The following is a 13,842-nucleotide window of genomic DNA, read 5'->3' on the forward strand; positions in this document are numbered from 1 at the left end:
TCTCTAATTTTTTTATTTTATTAGATACTCTATAATATTTTTCTTATCTTTATTTTCTTAACTCGAAGATTAATTAATATATTAATTTATTAATTTTTAAATCTTATAATAATTCTTAATTATTAATTTCTTCTAATTAAATATAAAAGCTTATTCTTTCTTATAAGATTAATAATAAAAATCTTTTTTTTTAGATATAGACTTAAATATTATAATTAAGATAATAAAATAAATCTTTTAAATAATTAAGAAATTAAGTCTATAAACTAAATTTTCGATTTATTTAAAAATAATAAAAGATTTAATTCTTTAATTTAAAAGTTTTATATTCTTAAATTTGAAAAAATTATATCTTTTATAAAACTTAATAAAAGCTTTATTCCTTTTCTTTATAATTAAAACTTTATATTTTAGATTATATTTAAATTTCGCGTTAATTATTATAAAAGTTAAGATATCTAAAGCTTTTTATTAATATCGAGTATAATTATTTATAATATTTATCTAATTCTTTATTAAAATATTTATTATATTAAATTTATTATTAAATTTTATATTATAAATAATCTTATTAAAAGTCTTTTCTATTAATATATTTATAAAATTATTAAAACTATCTCTTAAATATATAAAGAATTTATTTTAAGAATTATTAGAAATATAAGAAATATAAAATTTTAAAATAATCTCTATCGTCTAATTAGTTTATTTAAATTAATTATTAATTTATAAATAATAAGTAATAAAGATAAGAAGCTTTATTTCTAAGATTTTAAAAATAGCTTTTTAAAGATTTAAAAGAAACTTTAAATCTTTATCTAAAATAATAATTTTAGAGATTTCTTAATTAATGAGAGTAAGAAGTAAGACTTCTATCTATTTAATAATATTTCATATATCTTTTCTTAATATAAATATATTTCTTTTAAAAAACTTATTAATAATAATTATTATTATATTAAATTTATTTTTTAGAAATAATAATATTAGAATAAAATTAATAGTAATTATATAAAAAATTAAAAAAGAAGTTATAATAAGTTTAAGATTTTTATATAAAATATATCTTATAATTTAATTTAATTAATATTTTAAGTAATAAACGATATAGCGCTTTAAGTATTAAGTTAAATATCTTATATAGTAAATCTCTATAATTCTCTTATATAATTTATAAAAATTAATATAATTATAATTATTATAAGTAAGCTCGAAAATCTTTTATTTCGCCTTCTTTAAAATATAAAGCTATTTTTATTTATTAAATTTATCTTAATAATAAATAATTTTATCTTAAAGTAAAAATTATATATTTAAGAGTTAAAAATATATTTTATAAATTCTTATTTTTTAAGAAGCTATATCTTTTAAGTAATAAGAGTATTAAGAATCTTTAATTATTTTTTATTCTCTTAATAATTAAGTATAAATTTAATATAGAATTTTTTAGATATTTTTATAAGTATTAAGTTATATATAAGAATTTTATTAAAAATTCCTAGATTTTAGATATTAAATTTCTCTTTTTACTTATAAAGTAATTTAGATAAAGCGTTAAAAATTATATTTTACTTATCGAGTCTCTATCGAATATTTAAATTAAATTAAAAGACGTATTATAAAATATATATAAATTATAAATTTATTTAATTAGAGAATAAAGAAGAAAGTATAATTTAATAAGTAATATTAATAATAATAGAGTAATTAATAAAAATAATAATCTTTTTTCTCGCTTTTTAATTAAGTATATAGAGAATCTTTTTTAAAATCTAAATTAAGATAATTACTTTTAATTTTATTAACTAGTAATATAACTTTATAACGTTTAAAAGCTTAAATAAAAATGTAATAAATTAGATATTTATCTTAAAAAAAGAATTTTCTTAAAAATTATTTATTATATAATATACTATAACTTCGAAATTATACTTTTTAAATTTATTAAAATTAATATAAAATTAGTAATTAGCGTTATAATAATATAGATAAATTTTTATAATTAATATTTATTATAAAATATAAAAAATCTTTACTTTTTCTTTAATAGAAGTAATCTTTATAATCTTCGAGAAATTTTTATAAAAATAATTACTTAAGATTAAAGATCGTTTTAAAATTTTTATCTTTAAACGTTATAATAGTTTAGAAATCTAAATAAAATATCTAATATTTCTTTATAATTAATTCGCTATTTTTATATAGATTTCGAGTATTTTTAAAATAGTGAGAAATTATATTTTCTTAATTATTATAATTCTTTTCTTAATAATAATAAGATTAAACTTATTTATCTTCTATTCTAAAAGCGTAATTAATAAATATTTAAGATAGAATTTTTTAGATTTAAAGATAATTTTAAATTTCGCGAAGAGGCGAAAGATTATTTTTAAATATTTAAAATAATTTTTTATATTTTAAGAAAAGATAATAATATTATCTATATAGTATCTAATAAAATAATAATATAAATAAAGAAAATTATTTATTTTCCTCTAAATATAAAATACTAAGTTTTTAAAACTTATTATTACTATATTAAAATACTCTAATCCTTAATAAGATATTATAATAAATTATTATTAATAATCTTTTTTTATTAAAAAAAGATAAAATTATTTATTATAACTAATTATATTAATAAAAATATATTCTTAAATTATTATAATTATATTATTCTATAAAGAAAGAGAATAATTATTAGAAATTATAATTTTATTAAAACCTCTAATATTAATAATAACTCTTCTCTTTTATTTAAATATTTTTTTAAATTTAATATAGACTATCTTATAGATTATAAAAATAGAAAAAATAAAAGAAGTTAACTTTTTAGATTAGCTTATTTTATCTTATATATATATCTTATTAAACTTTTTATTAATAAACTTATAATCTTTTAAAATTAAAGAATAAATTTTATTCTTTAACTTCGTTAAGAAAGATTATTAATTTATAATAATTAATATTTATAGCTATTTTATTTTAGAAAGATTAATAATATTATTAAAGTTTTTTTAGATATAAAAGTTTTTTTCTAAAATATTTTATATTATATTAATATATTTCTAATTCTTATAAATAGTAATTCTATTAAATAATCGCGTTTTTAAAATAAAATCTATAATTATCTTCTTAATAACTAACTTTAATATAATAAAATTAATAAATTCCTCGAGTATAAGCTCTTTATCTTTAAATATCTTAATTATTAAAAAATAATTCTTTATTTAAATTAAGTAATCTTCTTTAACTTTATATTTAATTACGAAGTTAATTTTATAATAATAAATTTAATAGATTTTAAAGGAATAACTTAATATCGTTCTAATCTCACGATTTATTAAATTCTTATATTATCTTTAATAATAGCTTATATTAATATAGTAATATTTTTATATTTAATAAAAATTATTTTCTTCTATAAAAGATTAATTATTACTTCTTCTAAATTAAGTATATTTATCTTTATTAAAAGATTTACTTTAAAATTATTTATAATATATATATCTCGAATAAACTTAATTATAATAAACTTTTTTTTTAAATTTTTATCTTTTATAAAGAAAAAAAGAATAATTTATTTATTAATAGAATATTAATTTAAACTAATTTTACGTAAGATAATTAAAACTATATACTTCTTAATAGAGAAAGAGAATATTAATCTTTTTAAGAAAACTCAATCTCTTATATTTATTAGATATTCGATATTTAAATATTTTAATTCTAGCGAAGCTTTTAAAAAAAGACTAAATAGCTTAATAAGATAATACTATAATTAAAAGATTATTTTATTATTTAAATTCGCGAGTATTGCGAACTTAATTAACTTAAGTTTTTTAGAAATAAAAATCTTTTTTAATAGTATTTTCTTAAAGATTTATATTAACTCCTCTAATAATAAGTTAAATATAGAATTCTTCTCTCTAAGAATCTTCTTAATATTCTTTAAAGAAGCTATTTGATAATAAGATTTCTTTTTAAAATAAATATATAACTAATTATTAGATAAAAATTTCTTTTAATATTTTTAATAAATTAGCGAATTTTTTATCTTATTTATAGTAATATAATAATTAATTAAGATAAATTTAATATCAACTTTCTTATTCTTATAATTAAATTTCTTATCTTCTAAAGTCTTATTCTTATATATATTATAAAAATAATTATTATTACTTATATAATATATCGAAAAATTCTATAAATATATAAGATTATAGTTTTTATAATAACCTTTAGAAATAAAGCTCTTATTCTTAAGATTATAAAAGTATATCTTTTATAAAGATTAAGATATAGATATTCTTATAAATTTTTAATTATTATATTCTTAATTATCGCTATATTATTTAATTAAATAAAATAAATATTTATTATAATTCTAATAATTTATTTAATTTAAATACTATAATTAATTTAATTAAGCGTTTTCGATTATAATTATAAATAACTATTTAAGAGTTAATAAGATATTTCTTAAAGCTTAATTTCTCGAAATCGTAGTTAGAGCTTAAGTTTAAGTCTAAATCTAAAATAAAGTCTATAAAAATTACTATTTAGATGATTATATATAAGAAAATATTTAATTATCTTAATTTTATTAATAAGATATATAAGCTTAAGAAGTATAAGAGAGATATATAAAGAAATTTAATTACTATTAATATTTATAGTCTAAGTATAATAATTTTAACTAATAAAAATAAGTATTATATATTTATAAATCTATTATAAAAAGTCGAGAAGAAAGAAATAATCGCTTTTAAGCTTTTTAAAATCTATCTTATTATTCTTTAAATAAAGATTAATCTTTATTAAATCGTTATTTATAATCTTAATCTCGATCTCTCTCTTAATCTTAATCTTAAACTTTCTTTCATATATTTTTATATTATAATTTCTTTTACTAATTAAAACGATATTATAACTTCTTTCTATTATTAAGCTTTTTTATAAATTTATAAAGCGTATAATAGAGTTTTTGCTTAATTAATCCGCACCCGCGAAACGCGAAAAATCGCGAATCCTTATTAAAATACCTTTAATACCTATATTACTATAGGACGCATCAAGAGTAAAACTAATCTTTTAGGTCCTAAAAAGGATATATTAATAGCTTTTAATAATCTTAATAATATATTAAATCGTTAGATAGCTAAGGTCTATAAATATAATAAAAAAACGATTCGAAATATTAAGAAACGCGTCTCTGAGGCGGAGAAAGAAAATATTAATTTACTTTCTTTAGAGATATACTAACGATATTTATAGTTCGAATAACCTCTAGTAATTAATAAACGGCTTCTACGACGTCTTATTAAATATACTATTAAGAATCGATTTTAGCGTTATAAGCCTTAAGTAACGATTACTTATAAGATAAGATATATAGTCTCTATAATAATTATTAATATAGTATTCTCCAGAGCTAGCTATAAACGATATCCTTCTTAATATAAGCTCTTACTATCTCTAAAATAGAAGTAAAAATATTTATAATTCGCTATTAATTAGTTAAAGAGACTATAAGATAAAGAATATATAATAATTTATAGTAACGAGATATTAATTCGCGTTAGAGAATCTCGAGGATAAATTTAGATTATACGACTTTTTAAGAAGATATATTATTAGAATTATATAGATATACAATATTATAATTATATAGAAATAATATTTTAAGATTATTATACTTCGGAAATACGTAATCTAAGCTTTATATTTATTAAAGAATTTATTTTAGAAAAATATTATATCTAGAAAGATCTTAATAGTCGAAACTTCGAGTATCTAATCTAGCAATAGATTATTTAGAAGTATTTTCTAGCGGAGTAAGTTAGAAAACTTCTAAGTTAGCGTTTTAAACGCGTTTTAAAGCTTAAGAGTATACTACTTAAGAGAAATAAGAATACTAAAAAAGAGATCGATTAATATCGATATTAGATATATATTCTATTATCTCAATTAATCTTATTTATTTATAAGATAATTATTAAGTATAACGAGTATTTTCTAATTTAAGATAATACTTTTAGTTATAATGCGTAGCAATAAAAGAAATTTCTTAAAATCTTATATCTTATAGTTCTTTTATGGCTAGCAAATTTCTCTAATCTAAATTAAATTAAATTATATTAATACTATTTAAAGCGAAAAGTCTTAAAGAAATTATATATATCTAAGATTAAGGAGAGTACGATTAAGGTTTAAAATAATAAGTAATAGAATTTAGATATAAAAAGAGTAGATTAATAGTATAGAAAGTTATATAATCAAATAAAACGCGTAAAGAATTAATAAAGTAATAATAAATTTTATAATTAGTAGATATACTCTACTATCTAATTAATCTATATCTAAAATTTAAAGTTATTTTATTAAGTAATTATAAAATAATAATAAAAAATAAATAATGATCTTAGAAATGTGATGCGGGTACGGATTAATTAAGCGAAAACTCTATTATAATCTAAGAAATTAAAGAAGATATAGTAGTTTATAACTCGACTTTTAAGTAATTCTACGCCTAAATAGCTTAAGCGTATTTTTTAAAAATTTCTACTTATATAATATACTTAAAGATACTCTATACGTAGCTTATAGAATTATATCTACTATTAACATTATTAAAAATATAAATTTATCTTATAAATTAATCTAAAGCTAAGAATATAAATATTTTAAAATAATTTTATAGTTGAGTAAGTATTCTTTTTAATTTTATTTAAAGTTATATTATCGCGTTTTTTTTATCTTAGAATAGAGTATTTAATTATTAGAATAAGATAGCTCTTCGAAAATAAGTTAAGAGATTTATATATATAATATTCTCTTCTTTAATTACGATATAGTCTTCTATACGCTAATAAAAAGAATATATTTTTTAATATATAATTTCTTTATTATTAAAAATAATATTACTAATATTATATAATTCTTTAAAATTTAAATAAAAGAATCTTAGATTAAAAATATAGAAATTATTACTAAATCTTCTTAAAGTAGCTTATTTAAAAGATTCTAGAAAATTTTATAAACTTATTAAATCTATAATATTAGATATAAATTATAAATTTTTTATAATTACTTATATAATTTATAGTATAATCTATTATATTATCGAATTTACTTTTATAAATAAAAACGATATTTATTAAGAGCTTTCTTAATTTTATAAAAGCTAATTTTTACTAGAATTAAATTTTAAAGCGATATTTCTTAAATTAAAAGCTTCTAATTAATTAAAAATCGATCTATTAAATTTATTATTAGAAAATCCTATACTTATAAAATTTCGATATTCTTTATTACTATTTCTTAATATCTTATTAAATATAACTTAATTTAATAAAAAGAGAATTCTATTTATTAAGTTTATAGCTATATAAAGATTCTAAAAATTCGATATACTTAATTTCTTTAAAGTAGAGTTTACTTTTAATATAAAATTTGAAAGTAATAAAAAGAAAGATAAAGATTAAGATTAATAAAGAAATTAAATTTTTCGCGTAAGTGTTATAAGTAATAATAAGAAAAGACTAATAAATCTTCTTTCTTTATCTTTATCGAGTTTAAAAAAAGAAATTCTATTATTAAGATAAGAAGATCGAGTTATCTTAAGAAAAGAAGAAGATAACGACTTTAAAAAGACGTCTATATAATCTCTTAAATCGAGGCTTAAATTCTCGAAAATAGAGATATTTTTAGACTTAAGACGAGTTATTTTAACTTATTAAATAAAAAAGTAATTATTATTTATATAATAATAAACTTTTTATATAAAGATAGTAATTACTTTTATTAAAGTATTTATAAATTTAAAATTATAATTTTAAAAAAGAGGATAGATAAGAGGTTTCTCTAATCGAGTAATCTTTAAAAAAGAGATCGAGTTAATACTCTAAGATTAATCTTATTAAATATATAAATTTTAATTATATAGAATATCGATAGATAAATTATAAATCTATATAATCGATTTAATAATTTAATAATAATTCTTATTAAGAATTTACTTGTAAAGTTTAAGATTTTTTATTAAGAAAATTTAAAATTAAAAGATAAGTAAAATCGTTAAGTCTAATAGAATAGATTTTTTAATTTTATTAATTATAAATAGTTATATTCTATTATAAAAAAGATATAAAAAGAAAATAAAAAGAAAGATTTATCGAGAAGAAAAAAAAGTATTAAAAATAAGAGATAAGTTTTCTTTAAAAGAAGAAAAGTTATTTAAAAAGATAAAAGAAATTAAATAACTCTTATAGCGATTCTTTCTTTTAGAAAAAGATTCTTTCTTTAAAAAAGTAATAAAAGAAAAACTTTTTAATATAAAAAATAATATCTTTAATACGAAAATAGTAAGAATAATAATTAAAGAATATAGAAAAATCTATATTATTATTAATTATTAGGGTTACTATATAAGAAGTATATATATATTTCTAAAAAGAAGTTTTATAAAGAAGCGAAAGATATTTTTTAGTTTTAATTATGATTAATTAATTAATTTAGCTAAAGCTATAAATAAAATTAAAGAAAGAAAGCGATATATCAAGTTACGCTAGTTAGGTTTCTCACGCTATACTGAAAATATAATACTTTCTTAATAATTAATTAACTATTAAGACGTTAATTAAAGTATTACGAAAGATTTTAAATAAAGAATAATTTACTTTTAGAGACGACGAATTTGAATATATATAATAAATATTCGAAATCTTTCGAATTTTTATTAAGTCTTTTATTATTCTTTAGAACTCTAATTATTCAATAATCGAATACGTATATTTATATATATATTCTATTCGAAAGAAGTTAGATAAAAGATATCGAGATATAAATCTAGTAAGTTTTTTTATATTTTTATTTTTTTAATTTAGAAATATATTATTAACTAATATTATAGAATTTAATTCTTTAAAACGTCTATCTACGAGATATTTAAAAACTCGATAAATAATTTCTAAAGTTTAATATTAATAAGTGAAAATCTACTTATTAAAATATCTTCTTTAAAATTATTCTTAATTCTTATTTTAAAGATAAATATTTTTTAAGCTAAGGCCTTTTAAATTAAGAGAATTAAATCGTTATTAACGAGTTTAAAGAATTATTTAAAAGATAAGTAAATTTTTTTTATAGAATTTTTATAAGGCTTTTTATTAACAATTTTTTTAATAAAACTAAAATCGAAATAAATAATAAGAATCTCATATTATAACTAGACGATTCTCGATATTTATATACGAATTCGAGTTTAAAAAATTCGAATAATAAGATATTTAATAATATTAATATATCTTAATATATCGAAGTTAAGAAATCTAAGATTAAGATTTATTTTAAAAAAAATCTTAAATCTAAAAAGATAAGTACTTTATAAATTTATCTATAACTTTAATATATATTAATTTATATATTATAAACTAAATTACTTAATTATTAAAGAGATTAAATTAAAGATTCTCCGATTCTAGTCTAATTAGCTCGAATTTATCTCGCTATTTCTACTACTTTTAAATCTTCTAAATTAATTTTTTTAATAGAAAAAAATATTATTACGGATAGACGTAATAGACTAGCTCCGGATATATTTAAGTAAATTATATTATTAAAGAGTTAAAGAGTTATTAAAGATATTAACGATTTATTCGAAAACGAAAATTCGTCTATCGAGTAAATTACTTAAAAACTTAATATATATTTAATATATATATCTATATATAATACTATATAGTATAAATTACACTTCTTAAGAATATAGCTTTTTTAATTTTTTTTAATTTTTTCTAAATTAAATTCTTAAGTAGTATTTTTAGAGAGAGAAATATATAGTTAACTTTAATTATAACTTATTACTATCTTTAAATAAATATAATATAATATAATATATCTATATAATTTAGAATAGAATTATAAATCTATAAAAATAATATTTTTTTAAGAATTTTCTCTAATTTTTTTAAAATCTCTATAAAAATTGAAGTTTTTTAATATTCTATCTAAATAATCAGACTAAATCTAATTTTTTAAATTAAAAAATCATAATCATGATTTTCTGATTTTTTAAATCTTTTTGACTACTGAGCCTACGAGTAGCTAAGCGAGCTAAGGTACCTTAGCCCCGGGACATGACGGGGCGGGGCGCATAAAGCTGCCGTAGTAGAAGTGTTAAATAGTTCGTCACCCGGCACTCAACTCCCGTCGTCACGAGTCTCTCAGGTTGAATTTGTAGAAATGTAAAGTACATTATTAGGAGCCAGAGAGTGGTCCGATTATCCATTCTCCATCCTCCATTATCCGTTATCCAATAACAACACAAGTCGGGTGGAGTGGACCAATCAGCCAAGCTTCTTTTTCACTACTGTCTCCACAGTTTCCTCTGTTTGGAACCCCCGATCTTGCAGGATTATGCGGTTGAGAAAGGGCGGCCGCCGGTAACGTCCGCTCTTTACCCTGGTGACCCTGCAAATTTGGGGGATGGAAGTGATGTTTATTGGCTACCAATCGCGTCTGCATTGCCTCGATTATTAGCCTAACATGCAAATCAACGTTGTCGTATTGCAGGCAAGACTGGGTGCCATTCTCAGTGTACTCGCATGCTGATCCTTGCATATTCTCAGCACGCATTGTCTCGGCATGCATAGAGCATTTCCACATCATGCTTATACTTGTAGAGGCGCAATTCAAGCATGACAAGATCCTCTACTCTCATCCGACCGCTGCAAGTCGCCATCCTGCTTGCATCTGCTCAGTCTTAATCTTGCTGCACCGACATTGGTCGACGTTCCTTGTTGTCCTCGCCGCTCGGTTGTTTGTGCTTTGCTTCACCCATTTCTCCTTTGCAAGTATGGCCGAAAAAGGAGCTACAAGAAGTTCATGAAGCTGAAGACTACGGGCTCCAAAGCCGTGGTTTTAACAAGACGTTCTCCCAGGACAACCGTGAGCAGCAGCTCGATGTGCTCTCTCGATTCGGCAAACTGCCAGTCTTAAAGGTGCCATCCGTGTCCTGGCTTTGAGGAGGACCATGTGGAGCTGATAGTCATAGAACAATTTCGGTTTTCTATCGATCCTGGGCTTTACCTGTACCATTTTAATCACCTGGGAAGCTGTGTTCATGTAAGGGGGAATAAGCTACACTATTGCTGTGCTGACGTAGGTTTCCTCCAGCATATTCGACGTCTCTATCCTCAAGTAAGTCTTGCAAAAGCCCTAGTCTTCTCTAATTGTAGCTGACCTCCGGCGGCAGCGTAGGGCCCGCAGGCTTCATATACGGGTTTCTCTTTGTTTGGGCAGGTACCTTGGCAACTTATGCCTCATTGGGCGAACTTGCTTCAATGTTGTGCCCACCAATAGCTCTCTATGATCTCAGCTTATCTGTCCGATAGGGCCGCCACCGCAGGTGGCCAATATCACTGGGTATCAATGCTTGCTCCACCAGGGTCGCAGGAAATACTCAGCTATATGACTGGTACACTCCTCATAGACTATCGACTCACAGATTTCGACTGATGTTTGGTAGGCTGGCTTACTGTTATTGGCTGGCAAGCATCATTTGCCACAGCCAACTTTGTCTCGGCAGCTCTTATTCAAGGCTTGATTGTCTTGACTAGGCCAAGTTATTACCCTAAACCGTATCAGCATATGCTATTGTTCTGGGCGGTCATGGCTTTCGCTGTATTCATCAACGTGCTTGCCAGTACTGAGTTACCGAAGTTCGAGGGTTTCATATTGGTCCTCCACATAGTCGGATATTCCGCCATTCTGCTACCGCTGCTGATCCTTGGAGAACACCAAGACCCTCACCAAGTCTTTGGCCTGTGGCTGAATCTGGGCAACTTGCCTACCCAAGGGACTTCGTTCATGGTCGGCCTTCTTGGACCCGTCTTCATGTTCTTGGATGCCGACGGCGCAGTACACGTAGGTCACTACTGAGATTCTTGGCAAAATGGGCTGACCACCCTCTTTCTAGATGTCCGAAGAAATTCAGGACGCTCCGACTGTAGTTCCCTGGTCGATTCTGTTCAGTACCGTTATTAATGGCGCATTGGCTCTTTCGATGATGATCGCGACTCTCTTTGTCACCGTTGATTTGCAGTCTTCTCCAAATTCCCCGACCGGTTACGCCTTTATGGACACATACGTCCAGGCAACTGGTTCAACTGCTGGAGCAACGGCTATGGCTTGTATCATTACCGTTATGCAGCTGTTTGCCAACGTTGGCCTGTTAGCGTCATGTTCGCGGATGACCTGGTCTTTTGCACGCGATCGAGGCTTGCCAGGCCATAGGACTCTCGCGAAGGTAAAATGATGCAATATTCAAACACCGTTTCACCTCGATGTGGACAAGTTCTGCCGCTGACTGCGTGTGCTCCGCAGGTCAATCCACGCACATCGATCCCTGTCGCAACAATCATCGCCACGACCATAACATCCACCCTTCTTTCACTGATATTACTAGGCTCATCTACAGCTTTTAACAACATTGTATCTATAGCAGTCGCTGGATTGTCGGCATCGTATGTCCTGGCTATCGGGCTCCTCCTTTGGCGCCGCACTACCGGCGGAATTCGGCATTCCCCTCTCTCAGGATCACAGCTCACGAACGCGTCTGGTTTCGAGCTTAGCTGGGGCCCTTGGCATACCCCCGGCATTAAGGGGCCTGCGGTCGACTTGTTTGCCATCATCTACGTGCTCATCATTCTGTTCATCAGCTTCTGGCCACCGGACGTGCCGGTCGATGGCGCAAACATGAATTACACCATACTGGTCACAGGAGCGGTTCTGATTTTTAGCGTGACTTGGTACTGAGCATGGGGAAGACGAGACTATAAAGGGCCGGTGATCGATACTGCAAGTGTGCATTAGGTAGGAGACTCTTGTTTCACTATGAAGCTAGGAGAGGAGTCATGTTTGGGATTTCTATTGAAAAAGGATCGATGGGCGGGTCTTGATACTTTGAAACCAATTGGCCATACCGCATGGCATGCCAAGACCAAATGCAAAACGTCGTGAGAACGAATGACGTGGCGTTTGTATCCTTAACCCTAGAAACTCTGCAGATTAACCAACGCCAGCCCCAAGCGTACCCAAACCGACCTACAGCTCCAACTGCAAACCACCTCCTCGCATCCCCCTCTTTCCCAGCGTCCTCATCTCCCTAGATCCAGCCAGACCACATTCCCTCTTTCATCATATCAAACCGGCAAATACTCCAAGCCCGTCAACGAGAGCCACCCGCAAAGCTCGCTCCCGTAACATCGCAATCCCTCACCACAACCGAACACATTCACAGCGGCCGCACCAAAACCGGGCTTTCCGACAACGTTCACGGCTTCGTCAATGGGCATCCGATGGCCCCAAATGAGCCTCTTCGTCCCGAAGGCGTGTTTGGAATATCGCCTAGAAATCCGCCGCGGCATCCTCTCGCGTGCGCTGACGCCTCGACCGGTTCCACCCTCGACATACCGGAAAGGAGACGCCTGTTCTCCGGGCCCTCTTTCGGCGTTTGCGGAAGTCTGTGGTGCAATGGATAGCCATTTTGGGCCACGGTGGCGCGAAGATGTTGTGATGGGATTGATAATCATTTCGATCGTCCCGTCCCGTCCTGGCTGTGGGGAATCGAACACGGGGTAGAGTCGAGTGTTTGACTTGAAAGCTGATTGGGATTGGGACCTCTCGGGAGGGAGGGTTTGGGCTGATGGCTTTGAGGGGAGCTGTGGGGTTGGATGGTTGGTGGGATGATGTTGGCGCTGCAATGATCGCACCACGCTCCCTGTGCGTCAGTGGTCTGGTGCCGGTGGTTGGGTGGTTGGTAGGTCCGAATACGATGCC

The 13,842-nt window shown here is 25.1% G+C and overlaps 1 protein-coding gene across 1 annotated transcript; it reads left to right on the forward strand.

Moving 5' to 3' along the window:
* Positions 1 to 10,887: 10,887 nt before the first annotated feature.
* HO133_001319 (uncharacterized protein) lies at positions 10,888 to 12,819 on the forward strand (the record flags this gene model as incomplete). Its single annotated transcript, XM_037292249.1, has 8 exons — positions 10,888 to 10,950; positions 11,057 to 11,127; positions 11,179 to 11,202; positions 11,258 to 11,347; positions 11,397 to 11,479; positions 11,531 to 11,928; positions 11,981 to 12,310; positions 12,388 to 12,819. The coding sequence occupies 8 exons, from the start codon at positions 10,888 to 10,890 to the stop codon at positions 12,817 to 12,819; spliced, it is 1,491 nt and encodes a 496-aa protein (XP_037151668.1).
* Between the last annotated feature and the right edge of the window lie 1,023 nt (positions 12,820 to 13,842).

Source organism: Letharia lupina, assembly GCF_014066315.1.
Source record: "Letharia lupina isolate WasteWater1 chromosome Unknown contig_12, whole genome shotgun sequence".
NCBI lineage: Eukaryota > Fungi > Ascomycota > Lecanoromycetes > Lecanorales > Parmeliaceae > Letharia > Letharia lupina.